General features: G+C 36.8%; 2 protein-coding genes across 2 annotated transcripts; one reads left to right on the top strand and one right to left on the bottom strand.

Annotated features, from left to right (window-relative positions):
- Window positions 1–14,907: 14,907 nt before the first annotated feature.
- LOC136219650 (uncharacterized) lies at window positions 14,908–18,450 on the top strand. Its single transcript, XM_066007125.1, has 3 exons — window positions 14,908–15,065; window positions 15,264–15,475; window positions 17,912–18,450. Exons 2-3 carry the CDS (start codon window positions 15,284–15,286, stop codon window positions 18,269–18,271), a joined length of 552 nt encoding a protein of 183 aa, XP_065863197.1. The 5' UTR covers window positions 14,908–15,065; window positions 15,264–15,283; the 3' UTR covers window positions 18,272–18,450.
- Window positions 18,369–22,623, bottom strand: LOC136219651 (guanine nucleotide-binding protein subunit gamma 2). Its single transcript, XM_066007126.1, has 4 exons — window positions 22,110–22,623; window positions 19,744–19,796; window positions 19,049–19,093; window positions 18,369–18,947 (listed from the first exon to the last, which is right to left on the bottom strand). The coding sequence occupies exons 1-4, from the start codon at window positions 22,245–22,247 to the stop codon at window positions 18,863–18,865; spliced, it is 321 nt and encodes a 106-aa protein (XP_065863198.1). The 5' UTR covers window positions 22,248–22,623; the 3' UTR covers window positions 18,369–18,862.
- Window positions 22,624–23,151: the final 528 nt, after the last annotated feature.

Below are 23,151 nucleotides of genomic sequence, written 5' to 3' on the forward strand. Positions count from 1 at the left end.
TTGATCATCTGCCATATTATTGTGCAAAAGAAATTCAAATAGATCAAATAATAATAAAAACTCACGATTCACTCGGTGTTTCGCTCAATTTTTTTTTTTTTTTTTTGGCTATTCTCTCTTATATGCTCATCACTCTGTGCCTTTTACCGCTCGATTTCTTTTACAGCGTTCTTTAAAGAACTCAGTAGAACAAATTCAGTTTTAAAAACTCAACAATCGAAAATCAAAATTTAATCGTACAACCTAAGAAGCAAGACGTTTAAACAATGAAAGGGACACGGATAAATCAAACTGATAACCAATATTTCAACGACGATAAAATGACTAGTAAAAAAATATATGTGAAAAAAAAATAAAAGGAGGAAGAAAAGAAAAAAAACAAATTGAGATTAATGTTGTAATTCCTCAAATGAGAAAGAGAACATAAAATAAGCAAAAGAAGACTACACTTTCTTCTTCACACTTACTATAATTTTGGGAAGTTTGATTATTTTTTTTTCATACGTTCACAACACTTTTTTTTCTGGTTAGTGCATACTTTGTATTTTTTTTTAATGCACTTCAACTTTTTTTTTTTTTGCTGATTTTTTTTTTAAATTATAAATAAAACAAATCGAAAATACTAAAAATCAGAAACAAAACTTAAAAAGAAACTCATTATTGTACTTTTTTTTTCAATTTTATGAATTTTAATTGGAATAAAGAACTAAATCCAATGATTCAAAACTACAGATTAGGATATAAATTCAAATTCTAATGTTTGACGGAACAAAAAAAATAACAGAAAACAAAAAAAAATACAGATAGATAAAACCTGAAAAGTTAGAGCTCAGCTCTGATACCAAACTGATGCGAACCCACGAGGAACAGTGCCTCGAAAAACCGACAACTAGATTTGATTCCTAGGAAAGCTAACGAATCAGGATCAGACAGAAAAGAACCCTTACAAAACTAGGTTGTAAAGACCCAACCCCAGTCTCTAACAATTAAGGATTTAATCCCGAACTGTTCAAAGTAGTGCCCCAAAAAACACAAGAGAAACCACTCACAAACTCTTAAGAGTAATATTTTTATTAATATCAAACTTGTGTCTTACATATGAAAAAACCCACCCTTAAATAGGTAAAGCAAATACAAACAATTACTTGAATTGTCCTTACATATCTTTGATAACAACAATAATACAATAGCATTTAAGTACTTTATTTAGTCAACCATTAAGACAAAGAAAATCAATACTCATAATTTGATAATAATGCAAATGAGAAAACAAGACTCAATTCTCATGGAATTGATTAGGTTCACATGGTTTTTTGGAAGTTGTAATTTTGACCATTGTAAAAGAATTAAATCAATTCATATTGAATTGATTTTATTTTCTCCATAAATCCAAATGGTTAAAATTCATATGGTGATTTTTTACTCAATTTCATCTTCATATAACTCGAAAGTGATTAAATTATTTCATTTTTAACTTCGCACGCTTCATAGGATTATTGAATAAAGGATTAAAATTCGTAAATATAATCTCGTTCTTAGCATGGATCTGATTCTCATCAATATTAAAAAGGAAGTTCTTACTTGTTCAATTATAAAACTTTTTCTTCTCTAATATTAGAATCGCATACCCTGATCTTGGTCGTTTTACTTTTTTAAGATGTGTGCAACACATCTTTCGCGTATAACTTACTTTTTTACAACCGAGTGATTAATTGATTATATTTTACACAAGTTTAGAGAGCTAACTGAATATTTTATGCAAGTTCAGGGGATCAACCAAGCTTTTAAGACAAGTTTAGGGGGCAAATGATGTATTAAGCCTTATATTAAAGGTCAATCTTATGCATGCTACAAGGATTTCAATCACAATCTCTAGTAAAAAACACTCTCAAAATCCTATTAAACATATAAAATGACTTCGAACCCTCCGAGGCTCATAACTATGTCTATTCGATTAAAAATCATAGTACAAAGATTGAAGCAAAAACTTGAAACGTTTAGTCAAAACTTCTTTATATTTTACATTGACAAAGAACAACAAAGCGAATCTAAAGACATAAAAAGCACACAAAATTAATTCCAACATAAATTCACTCCCGATCTTGCACACGCCGTACGAAGAAAGTCAAAAGGAAAGGACATCGCTCTGGATATGGAAAGTGGATGGATATAAGTGAGGCTAAGTTACCAATCGTACTTACACAGTCCCATTTAAGATCAAACTCAACGAACTGAGACATGATCTCTTACACAACTTTAATCAGCTCCATTTCTTTCCTCCACCCACTCCACAATTTGGACTTCTAGAGACGACGAAAGAGGGACCCACTTAGTTCAATACCCATATCAGGGATAATCTTCGCAAAAGTTAGAAGCTTTACCCAAGAATGAAAAAAAGCCTCAAAATACAATGTGAAAATTCTCTTAGAATGTCCACAACGCTGCTCGTGAAGGAAATTGCTTCCCTAACTCAACATATTTGGGATAAATACCCAACAGAACATGGCAGGCATTATTCGCCTAGAAAGAAAAGGAGAGGAGACACGCATCCATCATCAGGATGACCAATAAGAAATGACTGCGATCTCTCTAAGATCAATATGGAAGGTTGCTCCTCAAAAAAATCAAAATTACTTGCGAGATCACAAAAAAGAAGAAGAACATGAAGTAATAAGAAGAAGTAGATGAACAAGGCATAAAAGAAATGCAGCTAACACCTTCCTCCTTTTATATTGCTCATAAGGCAAATGAAATGACAAACATCATCATTACTGACAAGTAATTATTGAAGAACATTAACAACCTATGACTCACCCCTTCAAAAAATGCAAAACTACGACACATGGTGAATAAAGACGAACCATCGTCCACTTAAAAGACATCCAAAAGCACACACAAAAAAATATGATCTGATAATTGCATTTATGAGCTGACTAAGAAAAAAGAAAATCAACTGTTAGGAGCCTGTATAACCTCCTTATCGGTCCCTCATTTCTCAAAATATCCCAAAATTATCAAGATCAAATTCCCCCCTTCAACTTATCAGGAATTGGCAATTACAACGCTTCCTGAAGCCAATGCTTTCTCATCCTAAAGAACGATAAATTAGACTCAGGGGAGGACATCTGATATCAGGCGAATATAAACTTATAATGTGGTGCTTAGGAAACCCGAACCGGTACCTAAAAAAGAGAATGTGGTGCCACCATACAAAACTGGTCAATATGACCCTATATTGGAGACATTAGCTAGGAAAGTCTCAAAAGACCCGATCAAGGATCCACCAATTACAACTATCACGCCCGATCCCGTGAATCACAAGTCTAGTAGGCTTAAGGATATCAGACCCCGATATCCGGACATATGTTCACCTATCAATAAGCGACATGTAGCACATCCCACTCCTAAATTCATAACCGTCTTCTACAACTCGATCATAGTATAAATAAAGTAAGCACAACTTTAGGTACGCTACTTCATTCATTCATTAAACTTACATCTTAGCTTTGGTTTAATGGTGTGTTCATCCTCAAGTTTTATTTCAAATTGACTAAGACATCAGAGCGGGTTAGCCGGACAATGACACCCCTTTGACCTTGTTTTTATCCAATTGTGGGTTTCCAATTGGACTTACAAGATTCAACCACATCATGTGCTGATTGATAAAACTGAAAATTAAATGCTGTAAAAATAAGTATTAAATTTTAAGTGTTAAATATTAGAAGCGTCGAAAATATTAAATGATACAACTTTTTAATAAATATTAAATATAAAAAACTTAAGTTAAATATTTTGAGTTATCAAAATAAATGATTTTGAATTAATTGGATAATTTAAGTGATTAAAAAATTATATCGATTCAAGACTTGTCGAATAATTTTTAGATGATTAAAACTTTCTGCGTACATCAATGGATATTAAATAATTTTTTAATTTATCAAAGAATGCATAACTCTTAAAGATTTGAGACATTTAAAGTACTCAAATGAAATATAAATATGAAAAACTAGAAAGTTTAAACAACAAAGTTGGCTAGGCAAAAAATAGCTTTGAAATTATATAGTGCAGTCTGCAGGCTTAAGCAAAATTGGTTTTGAGTAATACTAATAGGGTAAATTACACCCTTAGCCATTGAAGTTTACCCATTTAACATTGTAAGAGCATCTCCAACAGACTCTTAGTGAACTCTCTAAAAATAATATAAAAAATTGACTCTTAGTGATTTAAGAGTGACTAAGATATATCATCTCCAACAATGCTCCTTATATTCACTCCTTATTTATTATTTTATTATTAAGATTATTATTTATTGTTACATTACCAATAGTGTGAGAAGAGAGACTCATCAATAATAAATTATTATTAAAAAATGAAGTTAGGAGGCACTAAGAGGTGGAGAGAGGCTCTCTATTAATAGAGAGGATGAAGAGACTCTTAGTGATTTGAGGAGCCACTAAGAGGCTGTTGGAGCTGATTTTTTATTCTCCCTCCTCAAATTTTAACTTAAGAGCCAATTTAAGAAGCTGTTGGAGATGCTTTAATAACTGAACTTCAATTTTTTAACAGTATGGTCATTGCACATTACACTTTTTAACACCGGTGGCCACTCAACGTCTCAAAACGACCGTTAATGGCCTCAAAATAAAAAATTCGAATAGTTAATAATATTCTAAGGAACTTTAATTCTTAAAAAAAATCGTTTTAAGGTCATTTATGTGTTTTTTAATTAGAAGAGAGAGTGAACTTGTAGAGAGATAAAGCTCCAAAAAATGTGATTTTGGAAAATAAAAAATATGATTTCATGGTAAATGTCGTTATGAACAACTTTAATTCTTGAATATTTTCATTTTGAGGTTGTTACATGTCATTTTGAATAATTAGTTAAAGTTCAATTGCCATCGGTATTAAAAAGAATAAAGTTCAGTGACTATACCGTTAAGAATTGAAGTTCAGTGATCACAATGTTAAAATGAGTAAAGTTCAGTGGCCATGGGTGTAATTTACCAATACTAATAATACAATTACAATACTCAAACTTTGAAATATAGAATCAGCTAATCCAAAACAATGGTCCGCCAAAACTAACAAAGACCTAAATTGTATTGAATTGAATTAAATTTATTTGAAAGCATATTCTTTTCCGCGGCTCAAACAGACACTGCATTCTTGTTAGACTTTTCATTTTCATCAAATCCATCTATTTAATTTGTTGGAATAATATATTGTTGAATATATTTGCCCATAATATCAAAACTGATCTCTCTCTCTCTCATGCTTTAGAAAAAAACAAATAATTAAGACATGGAAGAACAAATAATTTCCATGAGATCAAAATCAGGCCGTCTCCAACGTTTTTTGGGCCCTGTGCTAAATAAAAAATTAGGTCATATTTATTAAAAAAATTAATGCTTTTATGTAATAATAATATTTATACAAAATGAAACATCAAAATACTTTTAACTTAATTTTTAAGATAATAAATATAATTAATTAAATATTGTATACTAATAAAAAAAATTGGACCATTAAGACCTTTAGAGCGTTAATTTTCTGGATAAGTTAACGTTTACTTAATTTTTCACATAATAATCAATAACAATAATTTATTTAGATTTGTATAATAAAAAATATTGGGCCTCTTAAATTTGTGGCCATGTACGGAAGAGCTCCTTATATATCTTTCTCCTACTCCCTTCATCAAAATGAAGTTTGGAAATATATTCGGGTTAATATATCCACATGTATGGATCAAGCTTATGTAGATAATGGAGGAATGTGCACATGACACATCAATATTGATTTAATTTTACAATTAAAGAATGTGTTGTTTTGTTTTTATTAAAAAATTAATTATTTTCAGACCTTCCAAATATCAATTATATCTAAGATATTTTAATATATTACTAACAAAGTTATAAAAATTATGTTAAAATGCTAAAAACTAAATCTGTTACATATTTTAGTGTATTGAATTGCATTATGTTTAGAAGTCATCTTTAAACAAAGAATTTAACAAATGAATTGGCTTCTTTGAAATTTAAGTGCGATAGGATAAAACTGAAAATGAAGTGCTGAAAAAAATAAGTACTGAATTTTAAGTGTTGAAAAATATTAAATAATGTAAGTATTATAAAAATATTGGTTGATAATATTTAACTTATAATGTTAAGTTAAATATTTTGACTTATCAAAATAAGTGATTTTTTGACTTAATTGACTAATTTAAGTGATGAAGAAATAATTGTTATCAAATACACTTAAATTAAATAAATTTTAAATTTTAATTTAAATGACTCAATACCTTATATTTTGTTTTCATAAAATCATTAGATTCCACCAACAAGTAGGTGGTTGGAAAAAGAAAAATCAACGAACCAATGGAATAAAAAAAAGATTGAGCGAACTCAAAAAAAACTGTGCAGATAAACTAATGAGTGTGTTGTTGGCGTATCAAACCTGTCATCGACCGGCCACCAAAGAAACTCCCTTGCTCTCATTATGGGACAGAAGCTGTTATCCCTTTGAAGTTAAGATTACCCAGTAACCAAATCTCATAATATTGCGAGGAGCTCAATGAGGCAAATCTCAAAAGGGGACTTGATAGTCTAGAAGAAAGAAGTGATAAAACCTACATCCGCATAACAGCTTACAAACAGCTAATTGCTGCTTACCACAACGAACATGCCAAGCTAATTGAGCTAAACGAATGAGATATTGTGCTACGAAAAACTGACAAAATCCAATTAAATGAAGGGAAATACAAGTTGGAGGTAATATGGACATGTCTTTATCGCACCCACCTAAAGATAAAGAGAGAATTTCGTTTTCTTTTTAGAATTTTGTAATTTTGTCACCTCAGTTTCAAACTATTATTCTCCTAGTTTAGCTATTATAGATATATAATTATTTTTTTCGATTTTTAGTATTTTATATTTTTATTGTTTTAATTTTGTATATTTATTATAATAGTTAATTTATTTTCATTTTTTTTTGGTAGAAAAGGAAAAGAAAAAACAAACAACAACAAACTACCCAGGAATTAGCCTAGGGAAGCTAACCCCAATCCTATCTTCTAAAAGAAGAGGAGAGATGAAATTAGGGGAAACAGAAAGGGTAGTAACACCTAACGTCCCCTCATAGCCCGCCGCCGCCAAGCGATCTGCAACTCGATTCTGCTATCTAAATATGTGACTGAACTCTAAGAACTCAAAGGAGGAGCAAAGCCTTTTAATAGCTTTGATGAGGTTGCGACTGTTAAGACCCATAGAATGATTCTCAGAAATCATTTTGATAGCTTCCATATTATCAGACTCCACAGAGAGCCTCTTAATACCCAGCCTTTTAGCAAGATTGATTCCAGTGAGAATAGCCCAGAGCTCCGCAGAGAAGGAAGAACCAACCCTAAGTTCTGGGAGAACCCAGAAAGCCAGGCGCCCCCTGCATCTCTAAGCACACCTCCAGCCGCAATCTTACCATTACTGAGGCAGGAACCATCAGTATTCAGCTTCACAACCCCCTCTCTTGGCCTGCTCCATCCAACGAGATGGACATCACAGCACTGAGAGGATCTGGCAAGGGACTCTCCTTTGAAACTATCGATAATAGAGAAAAGCTTTTTCGAGAAGAATTCCGCTAAGTTTGTCATAAATACAGTTTTATCTCCAAAAATCTCCTCGTTTCTCCATTTCCAAACTTAGTGACAGATAATAGCAAAGAAAATGTCACCATGCTCCATGTATGGAAGTAACTTGCCACTAATACCATCAAAGAACCAGTCGACCTCAGAATGGGCCATGAAGGAAGAGAAAATATGGTGTGGGAGAATTTTCCTCCAAACCTCTTTACTATTAGAGCAATCTCTAAGAGCATGGCACAAAGTCTCAACATGGCCTCTGCATCTACTGCAAGCTCCAGAATCAGCCAAGTGCCTTTTGTGCCTATCCGAATTAGTAAGAAGCCTGTCCTTAACGCCCAGCCACAGGAAACTCCTAATACGGTAAGGAACTTTGAGGGCCCAAATCGACTTCCAAACATCTGAGGGAGGATCAGATCTGTTGAGAGAGAAAGCTTCAAAGGCCGATTTGCAAGAATAAACTCCATTGTTAGTCAGCGCCCAGCAATGCCTATCCAAGTCTTCCTCTTGATTACTCACCTTCACTCCCCGCATTCTAAGGAGAGTCTCAAGGCTAAAGAAAGTATCAAACTTCGGCCAGATCCAGTCCCCTTCCGAGTCCACCACATCGGCAATCCTCCAGTTGCGGATATCACTAGGCGGGGGGGGGGGGGGGGAAGAACACACCTCAATTAACGGTTTATCCCCAATCCAGTTATCAAACCAGAAACTAATGGACTTACCATTCCCCACCTCCAGGCCAACTCCCGAGCAGAACTCATCAAACACAGCGCTAAGTCCTTTCCAGAGGAAGGAACAATTAGCAACTCTCTCTTTCGGGCCCCCGAAGATTTTGTCTTTCCGATACTTACCACAAAGGAGGCGAACCCAAAGAGAGGAGGGGCTTTTCCACATACGCCAAAGGAGTTTCATTAATAAAACTTTATTATTGTCCTTTGCTTTCCTAATTCCCAGACCCCCAGAATCTTTAGGCTGGAAAACCTCACTCCAAGGCACTAGATGGATCTTCCTGCCCTCCGCAGCTTCCCCCCACAGAAACCTACGGTTAATCTTATCAAGATCATTAAGCACAGGATCCGGAAGCTTACAAGCCTGCCTGATGTGATTGGGAGCAGCACAATTAATAGATTGAATTAATGTGAGGCGGCCAGCGAGAGACAGAGTCTTGGCTTTCCACGTGGCACACTTCGTATTAGCTCTATCCAAAGTATCTTTGAAGGAGCCTTTAGACACACTCTCACTGTGGAGGGGAACGCCCAGATACTTCCCAAGAGAATCAGTAAGAGGAATACCTGAGAGATCACTTAATCTTTTACAAACTCTCTGATTCATATTCTTATAGCACATCATCCTAGATTTCTGGATATTAAGCTTCTGCCCAGAGGCCGAACAAAAACAATCCAGAATATCCATAATGACCCTCAACTGCTCCTCATTGCCCTCAAGAAAGATAAGGACATCGTCAACAAAGAATAAGTGAGTCACCTGGGGACAGAAGCTGTTGATCGCCACAGGGTGGAAACTCCCATTATCAATCGCATCCTGAATCAGGTGAGAGAGCCTCTCCATAGCAATAACAAAAAGGAAAGGGCTCATAGGATCCCCCTGACGGATTCCCCTGCCCGGGGAAAATTCCTCCGACATATCCCCATTGACCATAACTTGAAACACAGGAGAAGAAATACATACCTTAATTAATCTTCTCCAGCTGTCCGGGATTCTAGCTCTCTCAAGGCTCTCCATCAAGAAATCCCAATTAATTCGATCATAGGCCTTCTCCAAATCCAGCTTCAGAGCCACAATGCCTTTCTTCCCCTTCCTAATCTTCATCGTGTGGACCATCTCTTGGGCGATCACCACATTATCCATCATTTGTCTACCAAGCACAAAGCTACCCTCATTCTGACAAATGATCGCAGGAAGAATGCCACGGATTCTATTAGCCACAATCTTTGTAACAGTTTTGTAAAGAACATTACAAAGACTGATAGGTCTCATATGCAAAAAGGAAGAAGGCTTATCAATCTTAGGAATCAGAACCAGGAGGGTTCTATTAACCAGCTCAATATCCTTCGAACCACTAAACACCCCAAAGATAAAATTATAGATGCCTTCCTTCACGACATCCCAATGCTTATGGTAAAATCCCGCCGGAAGACCATCAATCCCAGGAGCTTTAGAAGCCCCAATGCTGAAGATAGCTTGGTCAATCTCTTTTCGGGAAATAGGTTGAAAGGCCTCCTGACTACTTTCCTCATTGATTAAAGGAAAGGTAGCAATAGAGTGAGCCCTCTCCAAAAGAACAGGATCCTCTTTGAACAGATCCTTGTAGAAATCCAGGGCTAAGTTCCGAATAACCTCATCTTCATAAACCCAATCCCCATTAGAATCCTTAATGGCCTCAATTCTATTTCTCTGCCTTCTGATCAGGGTAGAAAGATGGAAGTATCTGGTATTACGATCCCCATCTCTAATCCAGGACTTCCGAGACTTCTGGAACCAAAGGAACTCCTCCTGCCTAAGCACAGCCTCCAGCTCTTTCTGAAGGGTTCTGAGGAGGCCCTCCAGGCTATGATCAAACCTCCCCTCCAACCTGCGTTGAATACCCTCCATCCTCTTTAATAACTTGTTCTTCCTTCTGATAATATGCCCAAACACATTCTTATTCCACCCCTGCACCTTATTCCTGAACCCTTCAGCAGCTTGCAGGACATTCGAATGAGGTATCCAATTCTCGTGAACGAACTCTTTGAACTTAGGATGGGACTCCCAAGCCAACTGATACCGGAACGGTCTCTTACCCCTAGGATGCTTACCTCTCAAAAGTCTAAACAAAATAGGACAATGATCCGAATGACGGAATGGGAGGTTCAAACAGAGCACTCAGGGAAGGAAGTCAGAGAGAAAACATTAGCGTAGACTTTGTCCAATCGAACAAAGGTATTATTACGCTTCCAAGTGAATTTATGACCCGAAGCCCCCAGATCGGAAAGCCCACATAAATCCATACTATTCTTGTGGTGCAGACAGCGATTAACATAATGATTGGATCCCCCTCTCTGGTCACTCATAAAGGCGATATCATTAAAGCCACCTGCCATAAACCAGGGCTCCGAAATGCTGACACTCATAGAATAGAGAACCTCCCAGAGCCGTTTTCGATTAGACAAGATAGGTTCGGCATACACAAGGGTAAACAAAAAGGGAGTATTGCCGGAAATACTCACTTTACAATGAATGAACTGCTTATCCATGCTAAGAACATCAAAATGAATCTGATCTGGCCTCCAAAAAAGCCAAATCCCCCCAGCCCGGCCAATTGCCTCCGATCTAACACAGTACCAGTTCCTAAACTTCTTAACCACCTCATCTGCTTTCTCACCACTAATCTTAGTTTCCAAAAGAGCAAAACAAGATGGATTAAATTGCTTAATAAGATCATTAATATGGATACGGGTAGCCTTGCTAGCCGCACCCCTAACATTCCAACATAACAAATCCATAGAAAGGAGGACAACTGACCACACCCCTACCCTAAGCCAGGTATTTACTAGGGGCTCCTGAGAGCCTTCCCGAGGTACCCGCAGGCCCCCTCTTATCTGGAAAAGCCAAAGTGTTAAGGGCACTTTTTTGTTTTCCTTTAAGCTTTTTCATATTAGTTTTGTTAACTCCCATAGATTTCCCAATCCCAGGATCAATACCAGGAACAGGAATACTAACTTCATTTGATTTCTTCATCCTTCTAGCTGCAAGGGTCAGGGTCCCCCCCTGGGCTTCTTCTTTAGAGACAAAAAGCGGGTTCACAGATTCAACCACCTTCTCGACTGGATCTACAGACTCCAATCCTGGCATGCTCTGATCCATATGATTCTCATCTTGGTCCGACTCTTGAACTTCCTCAATCATCAGGGCCCCAAATTTGGAACCAGGCAAGACTACTGAAGAAGCCTCAGTCTCCTCCCTAGCTTTGAGGACAAGCTTCTCCCTGACATTTGGAATAACAGTAGCTTTAGAAGCAGGGGACTTAGAATTTGTGTTGATATCAGGAGGATGATTGTGAACCACTGAAGGTTGATTCCTACGTCTAGCGGGCCTCTTTGCCACCATCCAGGGACCAAAGTTCCCTTTGTTCCCCTGGTTCCCTCCAGATATCCCCACACTACTCTCAACCCTCTCTTTAACAACCTTCTCCCCTTTAGGGCAACCCTCCTGAGAATGACCATACATGCCACAATCATAACAAATGTTATGTAAACCTTCATACTCAATGAAGAACACTTTATCCTGAACACAGAACTTTGAAAGTAAAGGTTTAGCCAGATCAACATCTATACAAACCCTAGCAAACTTACCCCTAATGGCCCCAATTATAGTTTTGTCCACATGGTGGACCTTACCAACCAAACCTCCTATTTTACTAAGAAAGTTTTCACTGTAGTACTCAATGGGAAGGCCCGGGAATCTTACCCAAGTCAAGATCCTGTTAACCAAACAGTCGTGAGGATTAAAATTAGGAACCCAAGGCCGTAAGGCCAAAACATGATTGGAAATGATATATGGGCCTCCCTTGATAACCGAATTATAATCCTCAACCCTGGTAAATTTAATGACATAGTAGTCATTTTCCAGGTCAGTAATACTGACTTTACCTTTCCTTGCCCACTGCGCTTGTATTCTTTGGGCAAAATAGTTAAAACTAATTCGCTTACCCAGGACAGTAACAATCAAAGACACCTTCCACTTCTCTCTGAGCTCACGCTTCTCTGCAGCGGAAAGTCTAATGACCGGACAGAGAGGATCCTCCTGGCCATTATATTCCTCATCAGAATCCGAGACCATATCATCAGATTCTCCCACCATTAAAACTTCCTCTAAAACCGGCTCTTCCTCAGCCACCCCCATGACCGTGTCCTTCCAAGAGTTTTTACCAACCTCGCTCATCTGAACCCTAGGTCTGGGGGAGACTGTCTTCCCATGAGCTACTCCTTCAACACCCACCCTTCCCGAATTAATAGAAACATCCAGACCCGAGGCAGCCTGCCTCCCCGCCGTTGCCCCTGCCTGTCCCTCACTGCCCGGAGGAGAGGATCTCGCGCTAGGCACTGCGCCGACAGCCCCAGCCCACTGCCCGGCCGAGGAGCCGGCAGCGCCTGGGCAGTGCCCGGCACTATCGGCGCATAGCCCTGCGCCAGGCACCCCCCGCCCCACATCTCCCCCCGAGATTGGGGGAGCCTTGCCCCCGGCATCAGAAAACCCAGCCGCCCGTATATCCCTTTGATCCGCCTCCAGCCGCGACAACCTTGCTGACTCTGGCGCCCGTGGATCACAAAGATCCGACCCCAGCCGCACGGACGCCGCCCGCGAGAACCCTGCCGACGCTCCATCCATTCCCACGAGATTCCTGCCGACGCCCCTGATCTCCCCTGCCTCCACACTGCCGAGCGCCCCGCCCCGATCTACACCAGGCGCACGCCCGCCGCCACCTAAACTCGCCTCACCCTTCTCGCCCCAAACCACCAGGCCGCCGCCCCCTTCCCTGCCGCAAATCCCCTCCTGATCCGACCACCCCTCGCCGGCCACAGCCCCCCTATCCCTAGATCTATCCCTAACTCGTTTCACCATAAACCCTAGCCGAGAGAGAGAGAGAGAGAAGTACTCTTTTCTTCTTTTAGTAAAATGTGCTTTCACTTTTTATTAAATTGGTATCTAATTTTATATATAGTCTTTTTGTTTTTTTTAACTGTTTTTTTTTTGTATATTTATTATAATGGTTAATTAATTTTTATTAGTTATATTTATTATTTTTTTTTTTGTGATGTAAATTAATTAATATAATATTTATATAATATTAATATAGTATTTATGATTACACCGATAATATATTTACTTTTAGATGTTAACTAAGTTTAAAATATTTATTACAAATTTTGTCTGTTTCCACTATATAGATTAGAGTATATATATTTCTTTAAAAAAAATTAGTATGAAACCTCGTGCAATGCACAGGATTATGTTTTAATAAAATAAAAAAATATATAAATTTTTTGGTGAAATGAAAAAATTAAACGATTACTCTACTAATGTAAGACGAAGAGCGCTTGATGCGCCGGTTAGGAGGACTTAAGAGTGGCAAAGGAATGTAGTGGTGAGGGATATGAGTGTATTGAGGATTGAGGAAAATATGGTAGTGGATAGGAAAGAGTAGAGGGAGAGAATTTGTGTCACCGACACAACTTGATTTCACGGTTTTATATGATGGTTCATGTTAGCCGACCCCAAAGAAGAAAATTGAAAAAAACAAATCAAAACCTGAAACCATTCTTTACCCCATAGAATGTGGATTTTCACAAAAAGATACTTGAAGCTAATTCATTTTGTCTGCCCCTTATAACTTCCGCTGTCTTTCTATCTATGCAATCCGTTCGGATGATTTGCAGGTGGTGCCAACAGATAAGAGACACTTATCTAATGAATTTCACAAAAATATAGAACGACATCCATAGAGAAAACTAATAAAAAAGAAGAAATATAGAACGACATCCATAAAAAAAACTAATAAGAAAGAAGCAGTTCAAGGGGCAAGTAAATCAAAACCCATTTGAAACACATCAAATAGTTCATATGAAGAGGGAGATTGAAGAAGGAAAACCGCATGAGTTGATGGAGTGGAAAGTTAATTAGGAATAGGGTTCGAAGTAGTTGAGAAAATGGACTGAGCAGAAGCAGTTGATGAAGGAGGTAAGATAACTGACTAATTAAAGAAGGCAAAGAATGAGAGAGTGGCTGTAATTGAGGTGAAATATGTAAAATGTAAAAATGAGATTAAAGCTAGAGTAAAAAATAGTAAAGAAATCATAAAATTTTATGGAAGTGACACATCATCCATGAGTATCTTGCTTTAAATATAGTAATAGATAGATGGAGTATGTATATTTTTCAATCAAATCACTACGCATATAATAACAAATATTGAAAATTTCACAAGTGAAAATGGAACTTAAAAAGTTTCAGGACTCAATGGGCATGAAGCCCATCCAGGTAAGACGATGGGAAGACACATCATTTGAAGTGGATGACGTGGATTTCCACTCATGTGTACATGTTGGCAGCTAATTGCCAGCATGTCATCGACCACAGTACTCCCACGCTTTCTCTCTCTTACTCCAAACCGAACCCACCCACACCTACCCACCACCAGCCCACCCGCTTCATTTAAACCGAACCCATTTCTGCGAAATAATTATTTATTTTATTTTTTCATCTCATTATTCTTTCCTTTATTCAATAGTACTTCCACAAACAGATCGCACAATCTCTAACTCTAATCTATCTCCAGATTAATCTAATAAAACTTCCTTTTTCAACTTGGTCATCTTCTCCTCTTCAATTCATCTACTCATCTTCTTGTCCCTCTGCAATCTTTTAATCAAAGGTTCGATCTTGGTTCTCTCTTCTTTTACCTCTTTGTATATATGAGATAAAGATTTGTAGTTTCGGCCCGGACCGGATCCCTGACTTGTTGGGTTCTTTTTCTATTTTGTTATAATTTGTTCTGCAAATTCCTCTAATTTTGTTCAACTGGTCATATTGAGATGGGCATTTTCTGATTGCATTTATTGTTCTTTTTTAGGTACTTGAGTGAGATAGGAAATGGGAGGTTTTATGTCCAAGTTTTGGTTCATGTTATTTCCTGCAAAGGAGTACAAGATTGTTGTTGTTGGGTTAGATAATGCTGGCAAGACGACGACGCTTTACAAATTGCATCTGGGAGAGGTGGTTACTACTCATCCTACAGTTGGCAGCAATGTTGAAGAACTTGTTTACAAGAATATTCGATTTGAGGTGCCATTTCTTTAACTATTATTTAACTTCTTGCAGATTCAATTTCATAGGGTGTTGCATTTTCTTGTGTCAACTGCTTGGATTATATTATTGGATTATGAGTTTAGATTCTGATACAAAACTTAAAGGATGTGATTGATAGAGGAGCCATTTGATGAATCAGAGTTATCAATGTCATTGTAGATAAATGTATGATGATAAAATTTTATAATCTGAAATTATGCATATATTAGTTATGCAGTTCAGTGAGAATTAATTAATTTCAAAACCTATCATCTCATTACCCTTTGGTTTTAGGTCAGGAACATATAGATGAATGAATGATGATCCCTTATAGTAGAAAAAATTGGCTAAACTATTAAAGAGAAGCATCATCATTTGATTAGACTGACAACTCAGGACTGTGCTTCTCTAAGAAATTTTGTGTTTTCTTACCTCTGAAGTAGGTTGCTACCATATATTAAAGGGAGCTCTTACCTTAAAGAAAAAGCTTGAGTCGTTTTTGTTGGAGAACATGACCATATCTTGTCATTACATCATTCGTACTCTTTCTTTTTTTTTTTTCGAAAGAAGATTGCTTTTGGTAAGTGGCATCCTTCTTGTCACTCAATAATGTTAGGAAGCAATAGGGGGTAGGACAAAAGGGTGGTTTCATCATATTGGAATTTTCATTTGGTGGTGAGTAGGGAATTAGGAATCATCATCCTTTGTACTAGGGATACAGAAAGGACTCGATTTTCTTTCATCAATCTGGCATCTGCCTTGCCCAGCCACTTAATTAGATTTCGGTGGTAACTTTTCTGCCATGTCCAGGTGGTGATATATATCATTTCAATGTAGTAGGAAGTGATTTGGGGAAATGGGAAGAGGAACTTCAGGGTTTAAAATCATTGAGTCACTTGATAATGACGAATGTCTCCTTCGATTCCAATTCTTGGCTCAGTTCATATCTTATTCAAGTAACAATTCCTTTTCATATTATATTCTCATGCCCTTGGCTGCTGGACCTTGTCGTGTTGTTCTGTATGCATTATAATAGTTATGCAGCTGATAGAGAATGAACTTATTTCAAAACCTATCACATTTGCATCTAAGTACCTTTGTGTGTTAGGTCAGGGACATATCTTTGTTCAGTTGATCTGATGGTCCTTGGAGAAAATTGGCTAAAATATTAAAGAGAAACATCATCTTTTGATTACATTGGCAATTCAGAAAGTGTTGAATCACCTGGGCTTCTTTAAGGAATTTCTGGTTTCTTATCTCTAAAAGTATACATCATCTTTTGTTGAGAACATGGCTATGTCAATTGCAAATGACAAAGGGTGGTTTCATCTATGCGAATTTTCATTTGGCTCGTGAGTAGGGAAACAGGGATCATCCTCATGTGTACTAGGTTACAGAAAGGAGTCAATTTTCTTTCATCGTTCATCAATCTGGCCCAAACACTTGATTAGATTTCAGTGGTAGCAGTTCTTCCATGTCCAGGTGATATATATCATTTCTACGTTGTAGGAATTGATTTGAGTGATTCAGAGAAATGGGAAGAGGAACTTTAGTGTTTAAAATCACCAAGTCCTTTGATAATTGTATAATGCAGCTTTCCCGTGGTCTCCTTGAAATCTAAATCTTGACTCAAGTCATATCTCATTCAACTTAGGATTTCTTTTCATATTATGTTCTCATGCCCTTGACTACTTTACCTTGTTGCGTTGGGGGCTGAGATAAGAATTCTCATCACTACTCATAGTGCAGTTACAACTTGCAACAGCTATTTGGCAGATCAACTGTCTCCATACTGAATGGTTTATAATAGCAAAACCAAAGACAAAACATTCATGGTTATCATTATTTCCAATACATGTAGAGGCATCTTAAAAGTCGAGAGGCTCAATAGGTAGATTTGAGCCAAAACGGACAATTTCTACATGGTATTTGACTAGGCTATTAGTATCAGAGCCGACTCTCCATGTACTGTGTGTTTGTTGGGGGATGAATCAGACGGAAGCTGATGAGTTTGGAACGACCCGGTCCTAAAGAGGTGGAAGGCTTGAACAAGAAGCAACCTTAAGGATTCAAATCGAAAATAGAGAGAGTGACTGATCTATATTAGTAAAAAGAATGTTTATGGGAATTGAAAGTTGCCGCTTTTATGGGACAATCTAAATATTATATGTGGATATGCTGTCTTTTAACTTATTGACTAGCTCGGGGCCAGCTTTGCTATGGGTTGAAATTTACAGTGTAGAAGTGTTATCCTCCACTAAACAATACTTGTTTCAGGTTTCTTAATAACATTTGGTCAAAGTTCAGCAATTCGCTTTTTTTTTTATGAATCGTGTGAAAGATGTTACTTGATCACCTGTTAATGTTATGCTGTTGAAAATGCTGTTTTCACATTCCCCGAAACAATGAACGAAATTTCCTCCTGTTAACCAGGTGTGGGATCTTGGAGGTCAAGACAGACTCCGGACATCGTGGGCAACATATTATCGTGGCACTCATGCTGTCATAGCAGTGATAGATAGCACTGACAGAGCCAGAATTTCAATTATGAAGGATGAACTGTTCCGGTTACTAGGACACGAGGATTTACAGCATTCTGTTATACTTGTTTTTGCCAATAAGCAAGACCTGAAGGATGCCATGACCCCAGCTGAAATAACCGATGCGCTATCTCTTCACAGTATCAAGAATCATGATTGGCACATTCAAGCCTGTTGTGCTGTTACTGGTGAAGGCCTGTATGATGGTCTAGGGTGGATTGCACAGCGAGTCACCGGAAAGGCACCAAGTTGATGATCAAAATTAGCAAAACAATAAGGTTCACATTTCAGATATTGATGCTTAAAACAGACATCTTATTGTAAGAAATCTCATTTTGTACTATCTAACAATCTCAAAATCAATTCTGTATATCTTTTACATTGGGCTGAAGAATTTGTCATGTTTTGCACAATGAAGCATTTTTCATTATAGATTCCCAAATGGAAAAAAATGTAGCTATGTATTGATTGTTATTTCCTGCACAATGAAGAGGGATTAAATCTATATTTCACTCTGCGGTATCCAAAATTTTGACATTTGCTCATTGGAGTATTCTGATATGTGATATTTAACCCATTTTAGATGGAAAATTGACTAATTTGTTAAATTTTGCCACATCACACAATTTTGTAATATGTGTCAAAAATTGTATCACGTCGCAAAAAAAATTAACAAATCGGTTAGTTTTTCATCAAAAATAGATTAAATGTTACTTATAAAAATACTCAAATTTTATCAAATAATACTAGAGGAGCAAAAGGACAAAATTTTGGATATACGGGAGCTAAACAGGGATTTAATCCCAATGAAGAGTTACATCAAACTTTGAGTTGAGAAGCGATATCAAAGCATCCAGCATCTGCAACCTTGGGAATCTTGTGCACTCTCAAACCACCGATCCCATAAAGGATTTAGAGGGCCATGTGTTCTGTTAAAAGTACAACAAACAGAGGTTCCTTATGTTCAGAAACTCAGTATGGATAAATCATGAAAAATGATGCAGGGAATGGATCATGACAAGGAAGTTACACTGGGAGTAGTGGGTCTGGTCTAATTTCCACAACGCCAAGCATTCTGTTGCGTACAAAAAACAACATTTTTAGCTGATAAACTAATTGAAGTTTGGACTCGACTGAAAACTCCATCATTGGGTATTAAGCACATCATCTGTGGGATAAGGTCTAAATTTGTGCCTAACCTCTTATGGGATAAGAAATTGTAAAATTTAGTCCTCAATGTTCTTAACTTCAAGCAATTTTGGGCTCAGACAACGGTATATGGACCAATTTTTTACCCAAGTAAGAAAATCCATAAAAAAGACTCTTCCATGGATTCAGAGACGGAGGCAATGATAGGGGTGCCAGCACCCCCAGCCGTCAGGAACCAGCCCTTATAGGGTGGTTTTACCCTTGCCCACACCTCCATCTTCATCTACGCGATGAAGATTGCACCCCAAAAAGATGAAGGGTTGTGCATCTTCTTTTTTGTCTCAGCCTAGACCAAAACGGTATTGTTTTGCCTGGGTAGAGGCAAAAAATAAATAAATATGGGCTGAGTTTATATTTACACTTTAAGCAGTCAAAGGCTGGCTCCGCTGCTTTCCGGACCCAAAATTGCTATACATTGAGGACAAAATTTTACTTTTTCTTCTTTACGTTACGGGTATATCTGCACTTCACCAAAAACATTAGGTGCAAATTTGTACCGTATCCCTTTAAACTTACTCCTTGCAGGCAGCTGAGGCCATTTCTATCTTATCAAGCTGCTCCAATTCTTCCTGTGCAAGCAAAAGTTAATTTGCTTAGCAAATAAGAAGAGATAACATTTCTGATATTCTACTGAGGTTAAACTACAAAACTAACATAAATTGAAGGATGCCAACAACTCTTGGAAACTTATTTACTATATCTTGCTGTAGTTAGTAAAACATATCCCATTTGCTCATAACAAAATAATTTCCTAAAATTCTAGATGTGAAAACAGATATCAACAGGACTTAGCAACCATCACAAATACCTGTAATCAATGAAGAAGGAGAGCCATATATATAACCTTTTTGACAAGCATAGCAAAGCCTAGTGGTTAAGCTATGTAGCTTTGATGCTTGAGGTTCAAATTTTTTACCAGTTTTTAATTTTTCTTTCTCAGAGCTCAACAAGTAGAAACGCCTATTAACAAATATCAAATGGTCATAAAATTTTAGCAAGTGAAGACACTCTAAAAGGATCCAGCAATGAAGGAAGGTTTTTCGTTTCCTTTATTTCTTGGATAAAAAGGACAATGGTCCGAATTCTGCAGAGCTTCGAATACTGCTTTGGTACACATGTTTACAAACATAGCTCTAAACTCGAAAAATAGGATGGCTCTAAACTTAAAAGAAAGGATCTGCCAAGCATGATGTATTTGCTACAGCCTGCTTACTCTATAGTAACTCCAAGTTGTGAATAGTATGCCTACTGAAGCACTTGAAGTTGATGCCCTGTACCCGGATATACCCGTAGCTCAGCAGGTAAAAAGCTTATTGCTTTTTAGACAAAACAGAACTAAACATTTCGTTGCTAATAGTTGAATCCCGGATTACCTATTAGTAACCTTCAAAATTCAGAGAACTTTGGAAAATAGAAAATCGTTCTATTAAGATAGATATCAAAAACTCCTTTACAACCAAAACAATCCTTTAAATAGTAAAAACCTATAGAATCCTAAAAGGAAAAGGAAAACCAAATCATAAAAGGAAAAGGAAAAACAAAAAGGAAAGTATTAAATAGGCAAAACCCTAAACAAGGAATCCTAAACCGAATAGGAAAAACAAAAAGGAAAGTATGAAAAATAAAGACTAAACAGTAAATTGCGTTTTTGAAGGCCTAAACGATGGAATTTGACCAAAAAGGCACGTAGCTAATGAGATTAAAATTCTATATTCATATGCCAAAGAAAAGTACTAAAAGACTGTCCAACTGGCTTTTCTTTGTACCCTGTTTAACTGCATAACAACTACTTCTCCAAGGATGAATTTTACTATTCATAAATTTTTAGAAGGCATTATCTCACAAAGATCACTATTTCCCTTGGCAATGCGGCAATGCCAATACATGCTATGAAAAGTTCTCTTTAGTAGCACCTAAAAGCTCTGGTACAAGTAAGTCCAAATGAACTGCAACTTAAAGGAACAAATCTTGTGAAACCTCTTTTTTCCTGTTGTGTAGAACACGCATACCACGATGCAAGGGGCTAAACTGAGGGAAGGGAAGAGAGAACACATAATCTCGTTTCTTCCTGTTCTGGGATATAGAATTTAACAGATTTAGAGTAAGTGATAAACCTATTGCACAAAGGTTAACTTCAAAACTTGAGAAATTGAAGTCAAAAGTTTAAATCTGTAGACTCTATTTACTAATGCCAGTGCTTGTACAATAAGATCACAACAAGCTTCACCTGAGCTTTTCTATGCATACTATGCTTACTCATATTTACACATAGACACAGATGACATAGAAAACAAATCAATCCACTATCAGATCAAAGGAACTTGTAGGAAATGATTTGACACTTTCAATTCTTTCCAAAACCTACTTAAAACAAATTGAGCATTCCCAATCAGAACAAGCAGCTGAAATCCTCACCTTAAAAGACAAATTTGCACTTACACCTCTTCTATGATGCTCTTGACAGAAATTATAAGCAAACCTGACCATACTGTAATAACTTAATAGAATCTTAGGATCCGATATCATATCTACGGTTTGCTGTTATTGGTAGAAGTTAGCTGATTTTACTTCCCAAATAGGAGGAATAAGCAGCTGTTCTACTGTTCTACTATTCTACTTGCACTTAATGCATTGAAGTTCACTTGTAACCCCTAACTAAGAAATATCATCAATGTTATTAATTTATAGGGACAACACTGAAATTCTCACAGCCATTTGCAGTATACAAGTAAAAGTAATTGAATTAGGCAGCAAATGCAATTCCTCAAACATCAGAGTGCAGCTAAAATCAGCTGCTTAATCTTCAGTAAACTTGCAATCGGATAAGCAATTAAAAGCAGCAGCCAGAAAAAGAAAGCCATGAATAATGAAAAAGAAAGAACCTGTAAATATCTAGTTTCCTGGTCAAGGCGTTTGAGCTCGGCTTGTATCCTATGTTTTCCTCTTGTATCAGTATCAGATTGTAAAGAGTTGACACGTTGGGCAATCGAACCAGAGGAATCGGACCTATCCGATTGCATCTTATAAGAATAATCCAAGGAAAAAGAGGAATGGAAAAGAAAAATGAAAAGCCCTAACTTCCTCTCCTCTCGTCTCCTCCCCTTTTGACAAAAATGAAAGTTGTTGCATCACAAGAAAGATGCCATGAGAGAAGGAAAGAAGGGTGACCCAGAAATCAAAATGGACCCCATTTGCCTAAAATTAAGTATTATCTTCCATTAAAGCATAAACAAAAGAAATCTGTTGAAATCAAACAACTCAAAAGAAAGGGGTTTTCTTATTCTTTGGCTTTTAGTGAAGGGCATGATGATGAGAGGGGAAAAAGGAAGAGACTTTATTCTTGTTTTTGTCAAGTGTTCTATGAAATGAAAGCTGAAACTCTTTTTTAATTTTATTTTATATTATTATTTATTTCTCTCAATTTCTGAGTCTGTTTTTGTCTTTGGCTTGGTTTGGAGTCAGATTAATGTTTGTTTCTCCCTTTTCTTTTACTAGTTTCCAAGTTCTTTTGTACACGCGATGTCTCTGTGTTCTGTAGTGGCAAACTTGAAATTACAAGGTAATCTTTGGGGGCTTTCAGCTTCCTAAAAATACAAAATATAACTCTGTTCCTTATCCCCATCTTGTTTACCCATTTTTAGAAACTTCTGTTGTGTATTAATGATTTCTATATACTAGTACAAGTAATCCCTAATTCAACATTGAAGAAATTTGGATTTTTTTTTCAAAATAATTCATTATTTTGAAAGAAAATATTTTCCGTCAAAAAAAAGAAAATATTTAAATAATATGTAATGTTATGAGTTTTTTTTCTTTTTGGAAATTTTCATTAATAATAAACAAAAAAAAAATGAAATTTATGTTTTTATAAAGAAGAACAAAAGTTATAGAGGTTTAGACTCTCAGAAGTAGTATTTCTTTCGT

Source organism: Euphorbia lathyris, chromosome 2 (genome assembly GCF_963576675.1).
Source record: "Euphorbia lathyris chromosome 2, ddEupLath1.1, whole genome shotgun sequence".
Classification (NCBI taxonomy): Eukaryota; Viridiplantae; Streptophyta; class Magnoliopsida; order Malpighiales; family Euphorbiaceae; genus Euphorbia; species Euphorbia lathyris.

Bases quoted from the DNA above. Each gene is read 5' to 3' on its own strand.
- LOC136219650 (XM_066007125.1), top strand. From the start codon at position 15,284: ATGGGAGGTTTTATGTCCAAGTTTTGGTTCATGTTATTTCCTGCAAAG. The intron at 15,476-17,911 runs GTGCCATTTCTT...CCTGTTAACCAG, and splicing joins ACAAGAATATTCGATTTGAG to GTGTGGGATCTTGGAGGTCA.
- LOC136219651 (XM_066007126.1), bottom strand. From the start codon at position 22,247: ATGCAATCGGATAGGTCCGATTCCTCTGGTTCGATTGCCCAACGTGTC. The intron at 19,797-22,109 runs GTTCTTTCTTTT...TTGCTTGCACAG, and splicing joins AGGAAACTAGATATTTACAG to GAAGAATTGGAGCAGCTTGA. The intron at 18,948-19,048 runs GTAACTTCCTTG...TACTTTTAACAG, and splicing joins CCAGACCCACTACTCCCAGT to AACACATGGCCCTCTAAATC.